This window comes from Kryptolebias marmoratus, linkage group LG20 (assembly GCF_001649575.2).
Source record: "Kryptolebias marmoratus isolate JLee-2015 linkage group LG20, ASM164957v2, whole genome shotgun sequence".
NCBI classification, from domain to species: domain Eukaryota; kingdom Metazoa; phylum Chordata; class Actinopteri; order Cyprinodontiformes; family Rivulidae; genus Kryptolebias; species Kryptolebias marmoratus.
The window spans coordinates 15,450,789-15,475,426 of record NC_051449.1 but is presented as its reverse complement, the minus strand read 5'-3'; the positions used below and the strand labels follow the sequence as shown (position 1 = coordinate 15,475,426).

The window sequence follows — 24,638 nt, the reverse complement described above, 5'->3', positions numbered from 1 at the left end:
CTCACCTTTTCAATCAGGTCAATACAGGCCTGCAGATCCATCCCAAAATCAATAAAAGTCCATTCAATTCCCTCTTTCTTGTACTCTTCCTGCTCCAGCACAAACATGTGGTGGTTGAAAAACTGTTGCAGTTTCTCATTGGTGAAGTTGATGCACAGCTGCTCAAAGGTGTTGAACTGGTGAAAAAATATACATATATAAATATATTTATGATTACATTCATGATATGTTGTACAGACATCTGGTTATCATTTCCTAATAGGATCACTCACATCAAAAATCTCAAATCCAGCAATGTCCAGCACACCAATAAAGTACTGGCGTGGCTGCTTGGTCTCAAGTGACTGGTTAATTCGTATGACCATCCACAAGAACATCCTCTCGTAAACAGCTTTAGACAGAGCTCCTACAGCATAGTTCACCTGTGGAATGGACATATAACCATGTTAAGGAAAAAATAGTTTGTGTTTTGGATGCAGCTTTTGAGCTTCATCATATTTTCTTGTAAAATGATAAGAACATGAGGATGATCATTTAAAACCATTATTCTTCTTTCACCTGAGCAACATTCTGACCCTTGGTGACCCACTCATTTCCTACTTTAACTCTCGGGTGACAGAGACCTTTGATGAGGTCGGCAGAGTTCAGGCCCATCAGATATGCTACTTTGTCAGCATCTGAAGAAAGAAAATGACAAATGTAAAACTGTATGGCCTGATTCTAAGCTAACCTGATATACAGTTTCCTAACTTCACCTTCAGTGCCATCAGCCTCTGCTTGCTCCTCGCGTGCCCTCTGCTTAAACTTCATGTTGCCATGGTGCATGATGGCGCCTGTGAGCTTGTAAACAGAGTTTTTTTCCTCCTGAGTAAAGCCCAGCACGTCGAAGGCGCTCTGTAGGCGAGCAGCAAAGAAAACCTTCACATCTCTGCAGATTATGTCTCTAATGTGAACTGCTAATCAGCTACAAACGTAAAAGAACATCTAAAGCAGATTATTTAAAGTCAAATGTGAAAATGTCAAATTAAAGACAAAAAGAGCCTGACGTCTGTTGCCATCAGTTCTTCTGCATCATCTATGGAGGCCACTTGGGTTTCCCCCTGAGAGATGAAAGCGTAGTCGTACGGATTGTTCGTCACCAGCAGCATCTCTGGAGGATGCACAAAGATGCACCAACACAAGGTCAGACAGATAAGCACCACATGACAGCCTTTTGTTTTCACATTAGTTTTCACATTCTTCACAAAAAAAAAGCTACAGTCCTGTTACTAACCCAGGATTTCAGGTTTCTTGTTGGAAAGAATCTGGTAGAAGATGTGATAATCTCTCTCAGCCCTGAGCTGGAAGATCACACGAGACTTCTCCAGAAGGTCTAACAACAGCAGGAGAGAAATCATTTCTGTGAGATAAATGATGACGTCCCACATCAGGTTTTAAACACACAGGGGTGTTTGGTCTTACATGTTTCTATATCAGCAGACGCTAATTTTCCTCTGGTGTCGAAATGAATTCGGATGAATTTACCCTGGAAGAATAAAGTTTTCATTCATAAAGATACCTTGATAACTAATTCTACATTGGGCTGTGTGTTTGTGGGAACTTGTTGGATAATATTTAACAGTTCAGCCTCAGGGAGGAAGAAGAAACTCACAAATCTGGAGGAGTTGTCGTTCCTGATGGTCTTGGCATTACCGAAGGCCTCCAGAGCAGGGTTGGCTTGAATGATTTGATCCTCCAGGGTGCCCTGTCACACAAGAACATTTTGTTTGCTCGAGGAGGCTTTAACGCCATCTAATGGGAGCCAGTGATGCTTTATTTTAGTACCAAACTGAAGAATACATTGACTGTCAGATGATGTGTTAATATTGCTGCTAAGAGTTGAAATCATCTGAAGGTTAATGTGTATAAAGGCCAGAAAAAAGTTTGTTTTAGCAGCTCCAACATTGGACAGAACTCATCACACACCTTGTCTTTGGCATTAGCGTCTTTCTTGACTCCTCCAGCTGCAATACTTGCAAAATACTGGATGACTCTCTTAGTGTTGACAGTCTTTCCTGCACCAGATTCTCCGCTGTTTTAACAAAGTTGCACATCAGTGTGTAACAATTTTGGAATAACACTTTTATTTCAGAACACGCTGTACTATAGATGCTTATTTTTAAATGAACGGCATTACGTACGTGATCAGAATTGACTGGTTTTCACGGTCTGTCAAAGTTTTTGAAGAAAACAGTTTTGTTAGCATGTAAAATACAACTTATTCACAGTAATCCTATGTTATTGAGCTGTACCTGCCAGCATGTACTGGTAGGCATTATCAGAGATGGAGAAGATGTGAGGAGGAGCTTCACTCCTCTTCTTCCCTCTGTAGGCGACGACCACCTCTTGGTTGTAGACTGGCAGCCATTTGTATGGGTTGACAGTCACACAGAACAGCCCAGAGTAGGTCTGAGAGCACAGGAAGAAAAAAACTCAACACTGTTTCAGTATGTAGAATGAAACCTTTATGAGCTTGTAATCAATGTTATTGATTATTGCCTGACAGTGCGCTCACATAGATCATCCATGCTGCGTAACGCTCTTTGAGGTTAAACAGCACAGCTGGCTCGTGGAGGAACGTCAGCATGGCCATGTCTTCAATTTTATCAAACTTGGGAGGATTCTGTTGCACAACATCTGCCTCTTTGGCAGTCACCGTCTGGAAGAGGGGAAATTGAATGCTTTAGTCATTTTTTATAGCTACATATACGGTCTCACTATATTATTTGTTGCCTAAACCAAATATTTTATTTCTGTTTGTATAATATGCTTGTGCTGCCATCAACATCATGCAGATGCAAAGCTTGCTGCACATTATTAACGCCAGATGGCAGGAGCACCTTCTTTCATCACTCAGCAACCAAGTGTGGTGAATGGAAAGACTTTAATTTCAGTCTTCCTCTGGCTTCTCTTTCAACATCTATTCACACTCACTTAAGGACACTTTAAATCACACATAGATTTACACTCTTGTTAATGCTCGCTACCAGACATGTATATACACACAGCCGTACAGTTGGTTCTCTGGACAATTAAATAAACCCTTAGTCTAAGTTAACAAATTGATCTACTGGTTTCACTGCTACGACTAAGTTAAAAGTATGACTGTTACGTAGCGTAACCACTCACCTTGCCATTTTGTGTCTCTACAGTGACCTTGTCTCCATCCCGGCTCACGATGGTCCCCTTTACAAACTCTTCCACCGAATCCGGGACAAAGCATTCCTTCTTAATATCAAAGGGACGTGTGGAGGCTTCCATACGCTCCCTCTCCGACTTCCTCAGGTACGGTGCAGCCGCACCGAACACAGACATCTCTGCATCCCCCATGGCTGCACTAATATACACACACAGTTTTCAGTTTTTTCTCTGTACTTGTAATTTAGACATTTTTATGTCTCTCTTTAAATAATTTATAGATCCTTGATATAGATTGGTGATATTGCAGATATGTGCATTGCTACCATAGGCTTGTGAAAAGGATAAATTACCGGTGGGTTCAGCTCAGATAAAAGGTGAGCTCAGTCTTTAGAGTAAAAGCTTCTTGATGCACCTGCAGAAAGTCAAGAATTTTCTGTTTAAAACATTTTTTACTCAAGTCTTAAAATATCTGAAATAATTAATCTACATGAGCATTTGTAGAAATAACAGATCCTTTTATTTGTCTTAATTTATCTTATCTGGCTACAAATTCCCACGAGCATCTGAACAGGATCCTCCGATAAGGATTTGTAATTATTATGTTTGTATTTAAACAGTTTCCCTTTTGTCTTTAAACGGTGGAAAATAGAAGAATGAAGCTCAAATGCAACCAATTGTTCATACTTACAGAGGCCAGGTGAAGGAGAAGCATCCACTAGACCTGCTGTGAAGGCAGGGATCAAATATATAACCCCAGATAACCTGCCTTACAAGGCCAAGGGCACCACCCTGACCTGATAACACGTGCACACACACACACACACAAAAACATCATCAGGTGCACAATTCAACGCATACCACAGTACCCCCCCATACACACACACACACACTCACCGAGGTAATCTCCATCATTTTTATCACTTATGACAGAGCTCAGTTTGGCTCTGATGATGTCTGGCTGCCCTCTCTGCCCGTTTGTCTCTACCTCTCATGTCCAAATAATGTGATTTATCGGGCGCAGTGCCAGAAACTTTCTGCTGCATAACTCGTGCGTGACTCACCCAGGCATGCCATCTCTATCTCTAATTCTGCCACACTTTTCCCTGTCGTCTCTTGTGCTAAATTCTTTCGCCAAGTGAGGACTGCTCATGAACAGAAACCAGATTCCATTTGATGCATGTGGGGTGGGGGGGGGCAAAGAGTGAAGCAAGAGGGGTTTAAACGCACAAGTTGTTTTTTTTGTTTTTTCCATGTTCAGAGGTCATTCTGAGTGGATGGATTAATCAGAGTTTGTGGTTGGTGCACAACTATGACAAGTGGGAGTTGGGTTAGAAAACCAACAGGTGTCTGTCTGATCGTGATAATCACCTGTAATAGATTGCCTGCTGGTTGGGTACTAGTGTATTACTCTGGCTACAAGTTCTATAAAACCACGAGGATTATACTTTCACCCAAATGTAAAGTCAGCTCTTATGTTCACACAGAGAGAATTATAGTTAATGCGAACGACTTTCCTTTTTAATTTTCCCCATCTTCTTATCTCCGTGTCCTGCAGCTGTTCAAGGCAAAAAGCACTCACTCCAAACCTGCAGCAGTGGTGAGCTGAAAGCAAAGAATCCTGTTAAACTTCAGAGACACGCAGTCGCTGTGAGCTGAGATTGAACCCCACAGTTACAAGTGGTGAAAGCTGTCGAGTGAAGGAAGGAGGCCCACAAAGATAAGTTTATCTAAAACGTCAGAGTGTGTCTGAAAATACTGTCAGGAAGAGGACGGGATAGTTTTAGAACCTCTTAGATGGACCTCGAGAGGTCAGATAAAGGTCGGAAAAACCCTGCTTTACCTTTTAAAGTTAAGATACTTTATCTGTAGATAAAGATATCCTCCTTAAACGGTGAGACACATTAATGCAGTTGTTCTGTAGTGTTAGCCTCTGCATTTAAAGATTTACAGTTCTTTCTATTGATCCATTTCAACACAAGCACATTTCATTTTAAATATTTCTGTACTCTGATGAAACCTCAACCATCATGTTATTAACTTTCCCAGGTACTGAAATTACTGCTGCTCTAAGTGGTGTCAGTGAACAGATAAAAAACTAAACCCAAAAGAAACCCCATTACTTTATCAATCACTGTTTTGGGTCTGAAATATTATCTTCTAAAAGCACTATCATGAGTACAATACAGCATAATTAATCAGCAATTATCCTACAAACATTTGAAGTGTTGTAGGTTTACTGCAAATAAATTTGTTAGTTAAATAATGAGAAAATGGATAAGAGGAATACATTGTTGAGAAAACGTTATAAACCACAAAATAAATTAGATGTAAGAATTAGATGTAGTCATTTTAATAAATGGTACTTAATAAGATTTTTTATTTCAATAATTTGTATTCATATTGGACATTAGAAAACACAAAAATGTCTGTAATTCAGTCAGTTCTTCTGATATTGAGCTCAAATTTGGTGCAGCAGCAGCTGGTGTGTGTTGACAGTCACAACATACACCCAAAGTACTTATTGGCCTTTAGTTGCAACATGTTTTACTCTCTCTTGCTTTAAGCCCATTGTGTTGTAGAAACTGGCTGAGCAATATTAAACCAACATCCTGTCAGCAGCCTCTACCGACACTTTGGATTATTATAACTTTTGAATGTCGCTCCATGAGTGAATGACAGACAGCTGAAACAGCTGGACAGACCAGAATGAATACAGAGTGGTGAAAGTTTCAATTTCTCTGCAGTCAGACTTTTATTACACGCTGTAATTCAACTGTTTGGGAGCACTTGTCTCAAACAGTACAGCACTTGAGAACGGTGCTTCTGGCTGTCTATTTAACACTACTTCTAAGGAGACAACAGCCTCAGGGGTTAAATCGCTCTCAGCATACTGTAAAATGATTTATCATGTCGCTCATGAGCTTCCTTCAACATAAAGTGTTACTGATTAATAATGCCAAGGGAGATGCCTCAGTTAAACAAAAATCTGCTTTTCAGTTCAGTTTAGAAAGAAATGTCCATCTGTTTGACAAAGGAAGTCAGAAGAAACAGTAACTCAAAAAAATTAGAGAAAAAGTTTTAGTTTTGTTGAAAGACCTTGTATGGAGAACAGCCATGCACACAGATGGGGATTATCGGTGTTCTGATGGATCTTTATATATATAAAGTTGTGTAAGGGGGGAAAAAAAAACTTTCCCAAACTAACGAAGACACAACTCTCTCTTTTAAATCTAAAAGCCTAGAAATACCTGATTTCGACTCCGACTGGCACTGTTTTTCTCTCATTAATCTCCCTGAGTTCAAGTCAACAATCAGGGCTTCTTAATAATCAACGTCTGCTGTTTAAGGATGCACTCTGTCTTACCAACAAAAATGCTCTCGATCAAATTAATCTGCCTCTTTTTACGTAGCACATGCTTTCATTAAACCATTAACCTCCCTGGGCCCAAGATTTTGTTTGGTGTTCGTTTCTTTCAGTGCAGTCTCCTCGTAGGAGGGCGCAGGATCCCAGGAGGTTAAATTCTTCACTCGACTTTTCTTCCTGGTGTTTCAGCCAATCACAGACCAAGAGCTGACCCTCCTTTTATCTCCAAAATCCTTACAGGGGTTGTCTGAGTTAATTGTCTCTTTGCAGATAGATGGTTTGTGTCAGGAGTTTCACAGGTGATGAAAAGCAACAGCTGAGGGTATGTTTGTAGTTAAAGGGTCAACTGGCTGACTTTTAATGGCAGCATATTCATTTATTTATTAGGAGAGTGTGGTGTCATTTACTTCTAAAGATGGAGGTTCCTGCAATTAGTGGATAATATGATTTTCTACCTAATGCATCAGGATGTCGCCACACAGAAAAAGAAAATACAATTTGCACAAAGTGTAGTGAGTTTGATTTGTGCGCACGTTGACACCAGCTGGCGGGGATCGGCTGCTTTTGTCCTCATGATTTACAGACTGAAGGATGTGTTACTTGCTGGACGCATTTCTGCTCCCAGGAAAAAAAACAACAAACCGACCTCCACACAAACTGAACAACAAACATGAGGGCTTCTTCTTCTGAGGTTCACATGTTCCTAAAGCGTTCATCGCTTGCTGACTCCAATATCTTAAAGTCTTGATATACACAGAGGGTTAGACACTGTGTATGTGCCTTAAAGCAGCATGTTCAGTTATTAGTAAAATACTTTATAAAAACCTGTACTTACTGGTATTGTCTCGTTCTTTGGTATTAGGCATGTGTCCATTTTCTTAATACCCTGGGTGTGATTGGTATTAATAGAGCTTTTGTTTGTTGTCCTGCCTGACCTGACTGACCTCTGCCGCAGACCACACCAGTTGCGGTCGAGCGTGTTTGCTGGCCACACTATCAGAGGCATTTTCCATTTGAGAGCAGCTGAGGAGATAAAAGCGGCGTTTCACAAGAACTGATTGGAGCCAAACATAGAAGGCAACCATCACGGGGTGAAAAAAATAACCCCAATGATTTGCTCTGTGATGCAACAAAGATATTTCTAGTGAGTTAAAGGTACTCGGTGCAAAGCACGAAATCAAATATGTAAAAGTTATCCTGAACTACATCAAATGGGGTCATTTGAAAGCGTTTACTCCAGTAGTTTTCCTGATATATTGATATGCAGGTATGCACTCAATGTAAACAAAGCACTCTGCTGAATCTGCCAAAAACCACGTGGCAGCTTGAGTCGTGTGATTGACCTATATTTAAACACACGGCTTTTGTTAAGCTTCTTCTAGACCGATAAGTTTAGTGTTTTTTCAACTCTAGTCTAGAAACTCAATTCATCATTTATCTCCAGTCTGTGATATGCTTATATGAGTCTATTTCAGTTTTGATCACTTTAGAAACCTATCAATATATTTTACTCAACAAATCTGAGCGTAAATATGTGCCAATACAGAGAAAGAAAAAGTCAGAGTTCTCCATCACAAACGGCTCTTCCATAGAAGTCTCCATTGTTTACTTGTTTCAGTCACTTCAGCTGTTTCCGTAGGTAAACAAACACACATGGTTGACATCCGGTCACAAATGTTGCTGACAAATTTTTAATCTAAGGACACATTACTCATCGATAAGAAACACACAAAAAACGTGCGCAGAGGAATTTTCTTTGACTGATCTTTATAACTTTAAAACTGAAATAGCTGTGACATCACCTGTCACTTAGCTCTTATTTTGTCAATATTTTCAGCACTAGAAGAGCATTCACTCAATACGAAATGTTCTTTTGTCTTTTTAGGAGCTTTGAACACGAGGGCTCCAGCGTGTCCGTCTACGTTTGTCCTTCCAGGCTCGTTGAGTTGGAACCGTTTCAGCAGCGGGACACAGCAGAGACAATGAGGCAGACAGCTGTTTGTGTTGTCAGTCAGAGCTTTATGAAGGATTAGAGACGATATTCTACAGCTGACAGTTCCTCTCACTGCCTGGACCACACGGCCGCCGGGCCTTGAATGGATCTGCCCTGAAAGAGGTGGGTGCAGGGGAACGCCTGCTGCATGAAAATGAAAAGGATCGGTTCATTTTTATCCTGTCAGTTTGAGGTTCCATCCTTCTGTATATTTCTGCAGACATTTCTGGCTCTGGAGCTGTATGATTCTGTCTTGCAGTTCCTGGAACCCCTAACCTGCTCAGTCTTTGTTGTTGATTATTTCTTTGTCTTCAAGTGATGTCTTTAGGCTCATGGCCACACATCGCGAGTGTTTCCAAGTGCAACTCAGAAGAAATGGTTACCTTTCTACCTATAATATTGTTAGATCTTAGGGTTTAAACGAGAAATGCTCTGATATGACTTATAGCTTAAACCTGTTGCATTTCAAGGAAAACTTACAAGTGGAAAAACAAAAAGCAGGTGTGAAGGAAACTGACAAAACAAGACATTAAAAATGTTGGCATGATCAGTGTAAGATGGCTTAAAAAGAATGGAAAAGGTATTTATGTACCACTAGGAAATTACAGTTTAGTAGACAGCAGGTAAAATATTTAGGTTTTGAAGAACAAAAAACAATAGTCACTATTACACAAATTACTGCCATTTTAGGAGACATCTGAAGGACTGAAGTTCAGAAATAATTGTTTTTCAGGCCGCCTGACTGTTGGATTAAATTGTAAAGCTGCAGTTTGTCCATAGAGTGGCAGCGCTGCCTAACCTGTCTGCACAACATCTATGAAGACTTCATTTCTTTTAGTCTGACTCTGTTTTAGTTTGACAACTTATCTCTTGGTTGCAGACAGCTGAGTGTGAATCAAAACTACAGGCTGCAGAAGAGTAGTTATTTATTTGGAACAAAATAACTATCTTCTCTTTAAAAATAAGAATGTTTAAAGAAAAGGAGAAAGCCTTCAGTGTTAATCTAACTTGAACACTAACAGAAAACCTTAATTTAAAGGCCTAGCATACCTTGGAGGAATGCATGTCACCCGCCGCCTTTCATGACAGAATTTCAAACTAAAATCATTTGGAGACATGGTCAAACCTTTTTAAATTATGTTACATGCAACCTTGTGTAATATTGCGAGGTCTTATCAAATGTGTTAGCTCTCAGAGTGTGTGTTGAGGATGACTCTCAGCTACTGCCACATCAGACTTTGGGTCAACATCTGTCAATTTGATTGAGTTATAGCCATTTGTGAGTTGGCTAAGGTCGATTAGCTGTGGCAAACATCTTGAACTGGGCTGACTCCAAAATGTAATCAGTTGTAGATGTGCATCAGATGATTATTTTCAAAAGGTTTTATTAAAATCTCTACAGTGGTTCATGAGATATTTTGCTAACAGACAGATTATCGCCCACCGCTGAAAATGAAAGCCTGATAAACATGCATCTCTCCTTAACATTACATTTGTTTTTCTCAACACTAAGCTGAAGTTTATTAGTGAACTGAGCTACAGAGTGTTTTATAGTTTTTACACATTATAGCATCTGTATGTTGTTACCAATCAGGACTGGTTTACAGAATATCAACAGTTTTTTGGCTTTAGTTTATATTTTTCTGTTTGTGGGGGTGATTATGAACATTTCAGGCACAGTTCTGCATTACTTTGGTTTTCTACCTGTACCTAAATCCACACTGTAACCACCTGCAGTGACCCTGTTGTCATAATTTATACATTCACAAACTAGCTGCTCAGTAAATGCCCCCTCCTGAGTTTCAAAGCCCCCCCCCTGTAGTTTTAGGAGCTGCTTCTCCACACCACACAGTGCTCCTACAGCGCCTGTAGATGTCAGCAGGAGTGCAGAAACAACATAAACCTCGATAAGCATTGTTCACTGGAAGTAACACTTCATAAATAAATTAAAAGCTCACCACCAGATGGAACAACAACACTGTAACGATGACAGGAGTCTCTGTGGGAAAGACTGACGGCAGAACAGATGAGCCAGAGGGATCCAATGAAAGGAACGCTCTGCTGTGATTGGCTCCTTGTAGCAAGAGGTCAGAGGTCAGGGTTCTATCATTCAGGGGGACTGTTCAACATCAGAAAGATGATCTATACAACTATAATAGTGTCTTGTTTTATGGTGTCCTGAAACGTGTAGAAACGTTCTTTAGGTTCTCCCATGATGGTATTTATAGAACTCAGAGGTTACTTAGAAGATGCCATGATTAGAGGATCAAATACTGTCTGTAACGTAAGGACTTTTATAATTAGACCGCTCCCCTTCTCAGCATGCCGTCAGAAAAAGAGAAGGGAGACGTTTCCTCAGAAACCAGGTCACCTTTTATTTCTGTTCATGTCGGCAGCTTCAGATCAGAACGTGACAGAAAAGTGGAGTCAGATAACTGAGTGAAACATTTCTGAACCGTACAAAGACTGAGAAGAAGCTTGTAATTTCAATAATACGGTGAGGGAGCATACAGCTGGGATTACATATTTATGCATGTTTCATTAGTTTTAAAATATTCAAGAATCATTTTTGAACTAACCAACATGTAAAGACCACGCTCATCAACCTGGGAAAAGAATAAGACAAATAAAAGTCACATTTAATGACTTTCTGAGCAATAAAGTAAGCAGCAGACACAACTCTGTAGAAAATCCAGTTTTATTAGTTCAGAAGTTTTTATAAATTCCACATCACAAACATTAATCTCTCTAATTACTGCTTATTGTGACAGACATTAAATAAACAGGGGTATAAGCTTAAATTTATATCTGTCATAGAATAGAAAACTGGCTAAATCCTTAATACCAACCCTAGTTAAAGCTGTGGTTTAAAATGCTCCCCGCATTCGTCACCACACACCCTGTGGTCTTGGCTCTTCCACAACAGCTTAATTCTTTGTCATTTTGCTCCTTTTGTTGCTTGCAGGTCATATAGAAATTAAACTGGTGCTGCCTTTTTAGTTCTCTCTGCTGTTTAGCTCTACAGAGCAACTTGGCTTTTGGTGGTTAATTAGCTTATTATTTAACAGATGATACCAAAATGTCTTCTGAGTACCACTAGAGGGATGCTGAGGAATACTTGTACCACAGTTCAAGTACCTCAGATCCGTACAGTGGATGGATAAAGTCCCAGAAGGACAAAATAAGTGTAAAGTGGACCTTCCTAAGTCTGGGCGTCTGTCCTATTGAGGTCTTAAAACCATATTTGGACTAAGGCACACTGTGTTTTACTTTAAAACTTTGTTTATGACAGAATTTAACAAGATTTGTGTTAACAGGTGAGAATTAGAAAGGCTGTATTTGGATGTTTTTGGTTGTTGAGTTCTGTCAAAACTCAACCTCTGTTTGCTTTGACCCAAACAAATGAGGCAGGATTCACATCCTACATGTTCAGCTACATTTATTTATTGTATGAGTCCTCTCATGTTGTTTAAAACAAGATGGTGCATAAAGGCTTGTCTCGATTTGTTAAACTTAAAGAGACAATGAATATAAGTAATTTGAAGGTCTGTATGTTTGTTCAAGCGAACTGTAGCTTCATATTAAAGTTCATCAACACATAAACTTTAAACATTTGGTTCTGACAGAGGCGTCCACATCAGCCACACGTCTGCAAAAGTGTTTGCAAGACCTCCCAGGGTTAAAGGTAATTGAGACAATGGTCTTCGTCGATTAAAGCCAATTAAACTGAATTACTGGTCTGAAAAAGGGAGGAGAGTGGGAGAGAAAGGACAATAACTGTGTGTGTTGCCTTTCAGTGATTGACAGAAACAAACGGCTGCAGCAGCTGAGTCTCAGTCTCACTCAGTGCAAAGGTTGCTGCTAATAATACACACGAACACATATTCACACACACATAATGAGACACTATGAATTTAACTGATGACACGGCTCCCTCTTTTTTTCTTTTTTTTTTTTTTTGTTGCTTACCCTGATTTGCATTTAAGGTTTTCAGAAACTGTCCGGTTACCGCCATGATGTCATATCCGGTTCAACGCTCAGCCACCTCAGTAGAAATAACGTGACACCCCGAAGGACCAGGGGACGTATGACAGAGTGAGAACATGCAGTAAAGATTTATGTGGGACAGACGGGCCATTGTCACAGCAGAACTCAAAGGCTAAAGTTACAGTGGAAATAGAAGAGTATTCTTGAACTGCGTGGTTGGAGGTCTAAGAGGGTGTAACAGCGGGGAACACTAGCTTCAGTAGAAGCAAACAGAGCAATCAGAGCGGGGCACAGACGGTGAATCAGGAGAAACCTTCACAGATATAGAACTGAGCTGCAGGCAGATGAGCTGAACCCGTCTGAGTCAGCACTGGAGCCTGCTGGACTGAAGCATTTCTGGGCTGGATTTCACAGCGTGCACATATTTGGGAGTGTGTGGAATGCTGGAAGCCAGTTGTCACTTCATTCACATTATGCGGCGCACTCCCCACACATGGACGAAGAAACTTCTCTGCTCGCATCTGAAGATTTCCACTGTTTTTGATGCACAGCCAGCAGCTCTGGATTTCTGCAGGATTTGATCTCAAGCTTTACACACAGACTGATGCAAGCTGATTTTTTTTTCCTTCATTCTTGTTTTCAGTGTTTTTTACTAAATTCTGCCATGGATTCCAGCCTCATCGCTTGTAACGGTGCATGTTGTTAGCTTTGAGGTGGATATTCTGCTTTGAATAGTTTCGACCTGGTCAGAGGTTCGAATGTGGGTTCAGATGTTCCTCAACACGGTGCTGGTGGTCCTGACGGACGTGGCAGCCGGGTTGCTGGGTACCACTCTGTGTCGGCAGCATTTCCACTTGCTGCTGTCTGCGGTGGTGGTGTTCGGCCCTGCACTCAGCCTCTGGGTCTCTCAGCACAGTGTGTTCGCCAGGAGGAGCCACTTCCTCTACAGGTAGGACCACTTCCTGTTTACACTCATCTGCTTAGATCCAATTGGTTAATGTAGAATCATTCCTGAAGCTGAAATGATTCCTCTGGGCTGTGGAAGGAAACTGGAGCACCTGGAGAGCGATCAAGCTTTTTTTTTCTCTGGGTCTTCCACTGATTGAACATCTGATTCATATTTAGGTTCATCTCTAACAGGTCAGAAACAATGAAAACAAGGAGAGGTTCAGCACAGATTCTGCAGATTTAAATGCCAACATGCATGCTTTTAGATTAATGTGTAATTTTCTGCATTATTTTTATATTTTTGCATTTATATACTGAATATAGTGAGCTTTGATATCTACAGTTGAATTGCTGTGTGAATTAAAAGGTCTTGTAACTGATAAAGATATGGTTGTACATCTTTTAGGAGCCATTAGTGTTGGTCCACAATATCTAATCTTACTTGTTGATGTCTCAGTGCTGACCAGATGATAAAGTTCAACCTTTAACATTTCTAATGAAGTTATTTCTCCTTCCTCTGGTCTAACAGTTTCCTCCTTTCCTTCCAGGTTGTTCTTACGCTCTGGTTGGGGGTGGACGTGCATCTTCGTCGGCTCTTTCGTCTTCCTCCTCTCCTTCTCCATCCGTCGTTCCCTCTCACTGTCCCTGCGTCATCTCTCCAGGCTTGCAGTGGCCGGTGGACTGTGGCTGGGTTGCTGCAGACTGCTGGACCTCCTGGAGAACGCCACGGGGAGCTGCTACGAAGCGTTACAGTCTGGTCCGGAGGTCAGCAACGGGCAGCCTCTGCTGGTGCTGCGCGAGGGGGAGAGCAAGTCTGAGTGCCTGAAGGCCGGGATGCTGTGGAGGGGGTATGAGGTTTCCGAGGACGTTTTCCTTCTCTGCCTGTGCTGCCTGCTGCTGGTGGAGGAAACGGCCGTGTTTGGCCCTTACCTCAGCCTCGGGGGGATCTCTGATGCCCCCCTGAGGATCCTCTTCTTCTTTTGTGTTCTTCTTCTTGGACTTTGGATCTTTCTGCTGCTCTGCCTCTTAGCCTATTTCCCTCACTTCCCCACCCAGCTGCTGGGGGGTGCTCTAGGCTGTCTCGTTTGGAGGGGACTGTATCAGGGCTGGTATCGGCTGGGGCCCAGCTGGTACTGCCCCGGGAGGCCCGGTCATGGACTGCTTAATACTAAGACCAGCAGCAATGAGACAGAGGACACAGGGAGCTACAATCACTACAATTAACTACAGAAAACTAAAAAACAAATGTTTATAAAGTTTGGAACAAGCTAATGAGGGATTTTCTGTTCATTTCTCTTTCTGTCCATCTGTCATGAATTCAGTTTAAAATGGAAAACTCAAAACAGAAATAATTTCTTAATTTAGACTCAAGTGAAAGAAATCTTTTCATAGGGATCAGTTTGAACCTCAAATGCACCAAATGAATCCTGCTTCTATTAACTCCCCCGTTGCATCAAACATTTTAGGATCAGTGGTTATGAAAGCAGAAAGATCCAAAGACAAATTTACCTTAAACACTTTACTGTCATTCCATTTGCTTCTAATGACGTGTGCACTGAGTACAACTAGTATCAACATGCAGATATTTCACTTTAGCAGATTTCTGTGGTCATTTTAGTTTTTAGTTTCACAAAATTCATGAGAAACGTTTAGAATCTGTCAGAAACTGAAATCATTCAGCTCATCTGAGGAAAAACTCCAGACCTGCTTCTGTTTGCCTGAGATCTTTAGTTTGTTTTACTCGTTTGACTACTGGGTGTTTTCTCTTCACTGCACACAAACTAATGTGGATTTACTGTTCTGTGTAACTTATACACATACGGTAAGTTTAGATCTTTATTATGAAATAAGGTTGTGTTTGTGTACCCGGGCAAAATTGGACTGCTGGAGACACACGGACTGTAGCAGGAAATACAGGAAGAATAATCTTATTAAAGTCATGCTAAATTAGATAAAGACCAATCTGTGGTATCGTTAAAGGCCCTGACAGATCAGTGTGTGGACCTAAAAGACCTGGAGCTGTCCTGGAGTGAGGCAGTAGATATTTTTGGCCGTGTCAGTGACAGGGCTGGCCTTTTGAGGATCAGGTTGTTCCTCCTGTTGGATCCAGGAGACATTTAATCAGATTAGAGGTGAGGTTGCCTGGATCTCGTGTTGTGATCATTGAGCTGCTTCTTAGTGTATCTAACAAAACACCTCCTGATTACACACTGTCACTGAAGCAATTTGTAGTTAGAGAACATTACTCCTCTGGACCACTTTTCTTTTATTGATAAAACATCTCTGAAAAGAAAATATGTACAAAACGTCAGCAGGAAATAAAAGATGCCTTCAAATCAGCTGACTTCTCACAACTACTACGTTTCACCACTCAGTCTGTAGAGAGACAACATTTATCTGCTGAAGACTTTGAGCGCCTCATCGAGAAACTCTTCTCCATCCTCCCACACAGCTCACTACGGACAGCTTAAACATCGATAAACTTAGAAGTCCTTCGGTAAATGAATAAAACAATCATAAATAGGGATGCACCACCGGGCACTGGTGCAAACTGTCCTTTTGAAAGAAAAATATATTTTCCTGCAATTTTATGGCGTATGATTATTTTGCAGTTGAGCTTTATGAAAGCAAAGTTAAATAAAGTCAGAGTTGCTGCTGCTGTTTTAGGGAAAGTGATTGTTTGTTTGTTTTTCCTGTAAATGTCTTAAACACAATGAAATTGTTCAAACCAGGTCAGTTTCACAGAAAGTAGCCTAAAAGGTTCTGGTTGGTGCATCTCTATGAATGAGGTCTTCTCTACAAAATAATCCTAATGACCACACTAAAAAACAGGAAATACAATGGCAAACAACAATAAAGGCATAGTTTCATTTTTTGTTTGTTTTCCGAAGACTGAAGAAAAAATAACGTTTCTGGTCATTCCAAGATGGTGCAGGTCATTCATTCTCCATCCGTTTGTTCCTCGGTGACATCGTTAGGTGCTACAGTCAGCTTCAGCACTTGTAGTGTAAGACAGAGACTGTCTAATCCACGCGTTAGCTGCACCAACTTCCTGTTTGTTACCAACGTGGTAAACAAGACAGCTGAGTGAATCTCTGTGCAGTATTTCTGTACTTGCAGCCAGCACAGGGGCATAAAACTCCAGCTGACGTTTATAAGGTGTCAATGTGGTGGTATATCTGTGGAAGTATAAAAACAAAGTACTGGTGGTCGGGGGAGACGGAAAACGATATCAAGAGAAAGTGGGGATGGGGGAGTCAACAGAGTCCAGAGGCTCCCAGTGAGAGTTCATCATGGCGTCGTAAAGCTCTTCACTCCGCTGCATAAAATCTTTGTTCCACAGCTCCACGTCACATTCAGGGATGGGTTCTGGGAAACGCCACCAAACACAGATTTAAAAACATCATTGTATGCATTACTTTCAGGGGTAAAACAGTAAAGGCTGTGTTAACAACAAAAAAGTGATCAAATGGAGGGAACTCCAAAGCTTAAAGCCATTCATCTGCCTCCTTGTTACTCAAACACCTTCCCAGCAGTAGGGATTTAATTTACCTTCTATGTTATCTTCCTCGATGTCTTCCGTCTGCTCTTGGCTCTGCAGGAGAAACACAGCAGTTTCTGACGTCACGTAACTTACTAACGCACCCTGAGCCAATCAGGCTGTTCCGCAGAGGTGTGAAGGCCCGGTTCTTACCTCTACAGCTCCTGTCACGTCGGTGGTCATGGGTGGCATCCCCACGGGGGGCGGTGGCATCATGTGGCCTGGCGGGGGGTACCCGTAGGGCCCATAATTATAGTTGTAGCCGGTGTTGTAGTTGCTGTTGTAGCCGCTGCCGTAGCCGCTCCCGTAGCCGCCGCTGTAGCCACCGTACTGATCGTATCCGCCCCACTGAGAGTAATAACCCCCCTGACCAGCTGTATGGCTGGCGTAGTAACCGGACTGTGTCTGATTATAGTTGCTATGGTAACTCTGGCCCTGGCCCCCCTGGTAGTTGGGTGTTTTCTGGCTGCAAAACAACAAATGAAACAAAGTTTTATAAACACCCTCTGAGCCATATACACTGAAATGATTGTTTCTCAAACATAAAATATGTCACTCACAGGAGAGGAAGTACTGCAACACTACTCTGAATAACTTAATAGTCTCCACCCAACACTTGGATTTTCTTTTAGTTTTTAGTTGCCAACCACACACTAAGTATATTAAAGCTTTAAAAACAATAAAGATATTTGACACCTATGCAGCACTTCATGCTTTTTATGCAGCTTGAACTTTTATTTCCTTATTAGACTAAATAAACACGTAAAACTAATGTATTTTCTGGACTATAAGGCGCACCTAAAAGCCTTAAATTTTCTCAAAAAAACGACAGTGCGCCTTATAATCCAGAGCGCCTTACATATGTAAGAAGTCGTAATGTTTTAGTACGACTTTAGTAAACTACAAAGCCACACCGCTTGCAGCGTTTAGGCTCAGGTATAGTCACGCTTTGTAGGCATTTAAACTTGACTTTACGTCCGGTGCACCTTATGTATGACAAAAGGTCAAAAATGGACCATTCAATTCCAGTGCGCCCTATAGTGCGGAAAATGGGGTGTATAAATTAGAAATGCCAAGTTCTGCAGCAGGTTCTTGTCTTGCAAATCAATATTAAATGAAAAATAAAAATGGGGGTGGTTTTTGAAGATGAGCCTTTGAACTCGTAGAGTAACGATGCAGAAGTAAAACTAAAGATACCTGAAACATAAAACTGAGGTAATCCTATTTGTTTCATCATGACACTGAATGCAGCATCTTAGCATCATGTACTTCTTTTAATGAAGCTGCTGTGTTGTACTGGATATATCCTAATGAGCTAAAACACTGAAAACCTTTCTCACACACACAGTGGCAGACTTGGAAGATGTGTTCCAAAAAACTATGAACTATGCTGTAATAAATGTTTTAACAAAGTGGACATGTTATTCCTTTTTTCCCTGCTGTTGTTTTTCTCTACTCACATTTAATCGATCGTTTCTGTCTTACCTTTTTGCGACAGCGATACTGAGCCTGAGTGGCTTCCCCCCCAGCATCGTGCCCTGGCACTCCTCGATGGCCTTCTTCTGCTCGCTCTCCTCCCCAAACTTTACGAAGCCGTAGCCTCTGCAAATCAGACCACAGTTACACCTCCTCTGGCCACCAGAGCACACCGCATACTTGCCATGTAAAGCCACTTATGAGAAAGAGAATATAATGGGTATTATTATGGTAGAACTGAAACTTGCTGTTTTACTTTTAACATGAGGTAGCATCACTTGAATTGTGAGTTGCTCTTGCTTAGCCTATATGGGGAAAACAATAGTTTTAGCATAAGATGGCAAGAAAACATGACTTCAGCCTTTTTGTCCAAAATAGATGAAGATGCAGTGGTACTCAACGTCCACAGCACTGCTATCCCAATAATCATTACACCACAAAAAACAGGAAGCACTTGTTACGGTACTGTGCACTTAACCATAAGAATAATAATACGTCATGAATGGTTCGTGCACAGCAGCTGACGTACTTTGAGTACCCGTAGTGGTCGGTGACTACTTTGGCTCCTTTGCAGGACGGGTACTTCTTAAATACTTGATGCAGCTGAAAGTCGTCCACCTCAGAGGCCAAGTCCCCCACAAACACTGAGAACTCCGGCCTGAGAACAGAAACCTGCATCAAACTCTGCACTCATACCACCGTGAGGACACAAAGAGGAAGCTTTAAAGCCTTTTTAACAGCTTTCATTTATTTAATGGTTAAATTAACCTTTACACAAGGATGCTGGTGTAGATTCTCAGTCATCCAGGCCATGGTAAATTCAAAAAAAGTTAAAAAACAAAAACAACTGGACTTCTATTCTGTAGCTCCTCGGATGAGAAGCGAAACGTCTTCAGCTACAGAATAGAAGTCCAGTTGTTTTTGTTTTTTAACTTTTTTTGACTTTACGCAAGGACTACGTGTTAGAAAAGCATCTCTAACATGAATATTATCATTAAAGCCCACCGATCTCCCAGCATCCTGACCTTTAATTGTTGAGTTTTAAGGTAGTATTGCTGCGCTCTGACTACTGGAGACTAGTTGACAAATCAAAATTGTGAGTCGATTTTCTGTTGAAGGAATTCAGAGCGTTTACAACCAAGTGAACGAGTCATGTGGCTTTGTTTTGAGTGGCTAGTTTTTTGGAAAATCACAGTGAATCACGTGGTTTTCAGCACTATTCTGCTGCCCGCCTCGCCTCACTTTGTACCCCACCCCCCACGTTTATGATTTAATCTATCAGAGTGCACTTTTAATACGAAGGCAGGCAGATTTTAACCAGGGTTTCAGAGAGGTTTTTACACCTGGACATTCGGGCCTGTAGCCTCAGATGTTTTCTGTCAGAGGACACTTCTGACGAGTTGGAGATGGCTTTAACGACTCTGTAAGTATTTGAAGAGGAAAGTTGTTGCACCCATTTTTTAACACGTTCAGAATTCAGCCTCTGTGACTCGCAGGAAAGAAATGAGAACGCCTCACAAATGTTTGAGACAATCTGGAGACTCCCTCCGCTCTTCAGTGAAAAAGAATCTCTAATATATGATCAAACTAGTCTTCTTGTTTGGGGTAATTCATTCCTAAATACTTGAAATCACAGCTGCTTAAAGTTAGTGATTAACTTAGTTAGTTGACATTACTCAGCCGGCCTGGAGGCAGCTTGATGCACTTTTGGTCAAGTTGGACAGACTCCACTTCAGTCCCAAATCAAAACTGATTTTGTTCACAGTATGACTCAACAAATGTGTTGACAACATGTATTTTATTTTTAGCCAAGGCCCCAAATAGTGTCTGAACTCGTTGACCGACTAAACTCTTTTTAGTGAACTGAAGGCAACAAAGTGATTCGATGATGGTTGCTCCGCCTGTATGTGATCTGGAACTATTTTGTTTCCTTCAATTGACAACCGTTCTCTGATTTAATTAAACTTCCCCAATCCAAAATGATGCCCAGAGAAGCTGTAAGATGTGCAGAATTATAGTTTATCATGACCAAAACTTCAGATTTTATAATACTGAGTTTTTTAAGGACTGATGCTGCTGGGGAGAAATTATAATAACTATTATCAATAAGAGTGTTGTTTTTATAATGCACCATTGTTATTTCCTGCAGTAACAAGTATTTTACACAAACTCAATGAGTTGATATTCTTGCTTTTAAGTCATAAGAGAAACCTGATTTTCCTCAAAGAAAAACATATGTTGCATTTCTTTAGCTGATGTCCGACTAAATAAAGTAAGTAAATCAGATCTTACCCAGCCTCTGGTCGCTTCCCGTAGGTGGCAAAATTTAGCTTAAACTTCCGGGGCTGCACAGGGAGAGAGGAAAGAGCACATTAAGCCACCCTCAAAGCTCAAAGATGTGTAGTATAGCACTGATAATGCTGGAAATAGAAAAAGGAGTTATTTTTGTTATTGTTATTTGGGTTTACATACCTCCACCACCCAGACCAGCCTTTAGCCCCTTCCTCTGTTAGTTCCTACCAGAGACTCTTTTGACCAGCTTCGAACAAAGTACATTCATGTACAAGCAGCTTCCTGGCCACTTTCAGCAGCAGATACAGGCCAGTGAACGGGGGAGCCCAGCAGCTTAGCCAGCCCTCAGGACGCCAAGCAAACCCCCGTCTCCATAGAAACAGACTGACTTTTACACCTTTGGAAAGATTTGGTGCTTTCCATCACCACACCTTGATGTAAAGCTGCTCTCACTTCAGCCAAAATGCAATTTTTCTAAGATGGATAACAAGTATTTTTAGTTTTGGACTTTTTTAATATCTGATGAAAACAGTAACAGGAAATCTAATTGATCAGGATTATTCAGCCAAGTTTTTTTTGTTTTACAAGGATCTGCTGGGAATAATGACTCTGAACATTAAAGCCTGGCTAAGGCTAGCTGAGCTCCACCATCCACAGGTAAATCAACAAAAGAATAACAACTTGATGGTCTGAGTCTAATACTAAAGGAAGGTTGCATTAAAACTTGTCAACATCTCTATTTCTACAAGGAAACATTAGTTTCTGATGCAAGCACAAATAACATAAATTAAAAATGATTTTGCAATTATACCAGTGAACCTACCGGGTTTGATCCTGGAACCAACTTCCCGTTGAGCCTTTGTACGCAGCGGTCGACACTCGCTTCGTCTGCCAGCTCGACAAAGCAGTAACCTGCAGAACCACTGTGAAAAAACAAGACCGACAGTGAGGGCCCACCTGCTGCTGCTGCTGCTGCTGCTGCTGCTGCTGAGGTCAAATCACAGCAACTCCACACAGAAAGGAATCAGCTTTTGACCATTATGTTTCACAAAGGGCACAAAAAGTAAGACTGACAAATAACTGTGGCTGGGTAACGTAACTCGTTGTCAAATTGAACACTGTTTCTAAAGTTAAACTAGAATAAAAGACTACAAAAATCACCACTTTTATGTTTTTATAAAAACAACTTGAGAATCAACACTGCACTCATCATTAGCTCGGATCTAAAGGTCAGGAATAAGTGACTTTATAATGCTGCACACAGTGTTTAATAAAGGTTGTACTGTATGTGATAAATAATGCAGATTGATGTTTATCGTTGGGCTCATTTGTGGTCCGTTCTGCGTTTCCTACCCTGTTATCCTGTGAGTGATGATCTTGACTCCTAACGGTGATTCTCCCATAGTGCTAAAGGCCTGTTTCACAAAGTTCTCGTCCATATACGGGTCCAGCTATGAAAAAAGAAACAAAACAATGGTTAAGAATAAAACAAATATTTCACTCAGTATAACAAGGTACAAAACCTTCTATTGTAGAAGACGGTTTGAAAAAAAAAATAAAATGGAAGTAAAACTAAAATTGGGTTGTTTTTTTTTTTAGATTTAATAAGTGTGTTTTTGTGTGTTTTGTTCCAAACATCCCTTTCTTTCTCTAAATGAATCTCTTTAACAGCAGATATTAATTTACTATACTCTAATGTATCTAAAGTATTGTAGAGACCAAATAATCTTCATAATTGTTGTGCGATTTGATGAAGACATGAATTATTGTGTGTTGATGCCATGACTTCAACAAAATGCACAGCCCAACATGTTCCCATTACTGTTTGGTGTGATTATAAATTATAAAACTACATCCAACATATGTTAAACACCGAAGTAACTACATGAAGTGGATGTAAAACTTCGAAGCAGCAGCAGGTTTTATCAGTAGCTTCAGTGCTGCAAAATATAGTGCCGGGTAATTTGGGGAAGGAACACAGAGCTCAGCAGGGATAGGGAACAAATATATATATACATGTATACACACACACACAGTTTTGAACGTTGGCAAAAATTGATAATGATACCAAAAGTACAACCTAAGTTAAACACATTGTGTCCTAATACTCAAATCAAGCAAGCCTGTCCTGCAGATATAAACAGTGACATCTAAAAGTACTCTGCCACATTTAGTGGATCCAAAAAAAAAGTCCTGGTGTCATTTGACACAGCTACTTATTTTCTGCTGCTGACATGAAGCTTTAAAGATCGAGTCTAAAAACAACCAAAATATCCACAGTAAGGTGGGTCTAGCAGTGCAAAAAAAAAAATACATTAATAATGTTTGAAACAGTTGTCTGTTTTTTAAAAAGCACTAAAAAGAAGGATAAACGTCTTGTAGCTGTATTTATTACTTTCAAAATACGTCTGAGTGCAGTTTTGTGGTAACCAGAGAACCCAACAGTTTACTGAGAGGCATCAAGATGTATTTTTAGACGCAGTGAATTGTTCACAGATTAATCACAGGAATAGCAAAGATGCCTAGCTCCACTGGGTTTCATTTCCAAACCACAGCAATTCATGGCAGCTTGTGAGACAGAGCATTAAATCCCTTCAGGAGGGGCTCAAACTGGAAGCTAACTAACTGGACATAACCCCCAGAAATACAGCTCCATTCAAGCTTTAAAAAACTATTCTTGTCTCATCAAACTGACCTCTGTCCCATCATGTCTAACAAGAGCTAAACGAAGTTTACTGATTAGCTTCTTGTACTCCTGCGCCATGACAGGTCGTATTTATATACGGCGTGTTTTCTTAACTATTTAACCATTTATGTACATTTTTGCTTTTACTGGAACATTTTACCCCGAGTCATGCCTAAACACCTGCATTTGTTTTATTTTTTTAACGACATGCTACATTTATCCGGAGGGCTAACCAAGCTAGGCTAAAGCTAATGTTGCCAAACAAAACCAAACTTTAAACTTACATCCCCCATCCACAGACTGTTCTGTCTGTTAAACATCATCGACTGGAATCGATACGTGCCTGCAAGGAAAAATTTGTTTGTTTTTGGGTGTCGTGCAAAAACAAAAATGCCAGCGTCCACACCGACTGTCCACACATTCACGCCGAAGCGCTGTTCGCCGACTCTTCCGCCTCGGCTGCGCTACTTCCGGTGTCGCTATTTTTTAAACATTCTCTCGATATATGTATTAAATAAAGCTACTCTCCACCGATGACTCAATTAAAATATTTCAATCATTTTACGATGAGTTGTTACTCCATGGACTAACTTTTAAAACGCAGTGTTTTCTGGTATATACAAGGTTTTAAACGGTATCGATTGGCCATTTTAGTGAAACTTAGTGAGAGTCATTTTATACACCGCCACCTAGCGGTCAACTTGAGTAAGTGTACCACATGTTTCAAGAGGCAGAAAAATCATTCTGACAGCTGAAGATGTGACATCTGACAGCTAAGAGGAAAGTAGAAATGTGTAGACAGCCAAAAATAATCTCTCTGAAGGATTGGCTCCACTTTAGAAGACTATAAATTAAATATTGAGTGAAACAAGGCATTTGATTTCTTAACGAATCTACTAACCTATCTACCTTTTTATCTATTTTTCTAAGATCTAGTCAATGAAACTGCCCACAATACAAATGTTTACACGCTGCAAAAAAGAAAGGATAGTCGGGCAACGAAAAAAGAGTGTTATTTAAAACTCGTCTATTACACATCTATAAAGAGATTATATGTTGGTTCTCTTGAGCCATTGTCCCCAACTTCAACAAAGTCAAATAAAGTTTGTTGACTCAACTGAAATCAGGTGTGTTGAAGCAGGAACATGTCTAGAACACGATTATTGTCGAA

At 40.6% G+C, this 24,638-nt stretch overlaps 3 protein-coding genes across 8 annotated transcripts in view; 1 reads left to right on the top strand and 2 right to left on the bottom strand.

Moving 5' to 3' along the window:
- LOC108229685 (myosin-7) overlaps positions 1-3,579 on the bottom strand; it is a 49,300-nt gene extending 45,721 nt beyond the window's left edge. Inside the window, exons 1-14 of one of the 2 annotated variants that reach the window (XM_037981767.1) lie at positions 3,531-3,579; positions 3,169-3,376; positions 2,555-2,698; positions 2,292-2,448; positions 2,181-2,208; positions 1,966-2,071; positions 1,652-1,744; positions 1,462-1,525; positions 1,274-1,372; positions 1,047-1,150; positions 756-894; positions 559-677; positions 273-422; positions 6-176 (exon numbers count right to left, since the gene is read on the bottom strand). In XM_037981767.1, the coding sequence (XP_037837695.1) occupies positions 6-176; positions 273-422; positions 559-677; positions 756-894; positions 1,047-1,150; positions 1,274-1,372; positions 1,462-1,525; positions 1,652-1,744; positions 1,966-2,071; positions 2,181-2,208; positions 2,292-2,448; positions 2,555-2,698; positions 3,169-3,369 (1,575 nt within the window). In that variant the 5' untranslated portion in view covers positions 3,370-3,376; positions 3,531-3,579. Of the gene's footprint in view, positions 1-5; positions 177-272; positions 423-558; positions 678-755; positions 895-1,046; positions 1,151-1,273; positions 1,373-1,461; positions 1,526-1,651; positions 1,745-1,965; positions 2,072-2,180; positions 2,209-2,291; positions 2,449-2,554; positions 2,699-3,168; positions 3,377-3,530 lie in introns of those variants that run through there. The other variant, XM_037981766.1, reaches the window with a different exon arrangement.
- On the top strand, positions 3,195-16,028 carry fitm1l (fat storage inducing transmembrane protein 1, like). Of its 4 annotated transcripts, none has more exons than XM_037981771.1 (5): positions 3,195-3,324; positions 4,736-4,777; positions 8,430-8,660; positions 12,524-13,473; positions 14,021-16,028. In XM_037981771.1, the coding sequence occupies exons 4-5, from the start codon at positions 13,283-13,285 to the stop codon at positions 14,694-14,696; spliced, it is 867 nt and encodes a 288-aa protein (XP_037837699.1). In that variant the 5' UTR covers positions 3,195-3,324; positions 4,736-4,777; positions 8,430-8,660; positions 12,524-13,282; the 3' UTR covers positions 14,697-16,028. The 4 variants fall into 4 exon arrangements, with proteins under 4 accessions (XP_037837699.1, XP_017277726.1, XP_037837697.1 ...); XM_017422237.3 differs by having other exon boundaries at positions 4,736-7,688; XM_037981769.1 differs by having other exon boundaries at positions 4,736-8,660.
- trnau1apb (tRNA selenocysteine 1 associated protein 1b) lies at positions 15,705-23,929 on the bottom strand. Of its 2 annotated transcripts, none has more exons than XM_037981768.1 (9): positions 23,811-23,928; positions 22,135-22,232; positions 21,605-21,704; positions 20,782-20,834; positions 19,019-19,147; positions 18,499-18,615; positions 17,167-17,479; positions 17,025-17,067; positions 15,705-16,841 (listed from the first exon to the last, which is right to left on the bottom strand). In XM_037981768.1, the coding sequence occupies exons 1-9, from the start codon at positions 23,886-23,888 to the stop codon at positions 16,705-16,707; spliced, it is 1,068 nt and encodes a 355-aa protein (XP_037837696.1). In that variant the 5' UTR covers positions 23,889-23,928; the 3' UTR covers positions 15,705-16,704. The 2 variants fall into 2 exon arrangements, with proteins under 2 accessions (XP_037837696.1, XP_017277724.1); XM_017422235.3 differs by having other exon boundaries at positions 15,719-16,841; positions 23,752-23,929.
- Between the last annotated feature and the right edge of the window lie 709 nt (positions 23,930-24,638).

Excerpts from the sequence above, each read along its gene's own strand:
- fitm1l (XM_037981771.1), top strand. The coding sequence starts at position 13,283 with ATGTGGGTTCAGATGTTCCTCAACACGGTGCTGGTGGTCCTGACGGAC. Across the intron at positions 13,474-14,020 it reads AGGAGCCACTTCCTCTACAG|GTTGTTCTTACGCTCTGGTT; the intron begins GTAGGACCACTT and ends CTTTCCTTCCAG.
- trnau1apb (XM_037981768.1), bottom strand. The coding sequence starts at position 23,888 with ATGTGTGGACAGTCGGTGTGGACGCTGGCATTTTTGTTTTTGCACGAC. Across the intron at positions 20,835-21,604 it reads TGGTTCCAGGATCAAACCCG|CCCCGGAAGTTTAAGCTAAA; the intron begins GTAGGTTCACTG and ends CTCCCTGTGCAG. Across the intron at positions 16,842-17,024 it reads CGAGGAAGATAACATAGAAG|AACCCATCCCTGAATGTGAC; the intron begins GTAAATTAAATC and ends GGCGTTTCCCAG.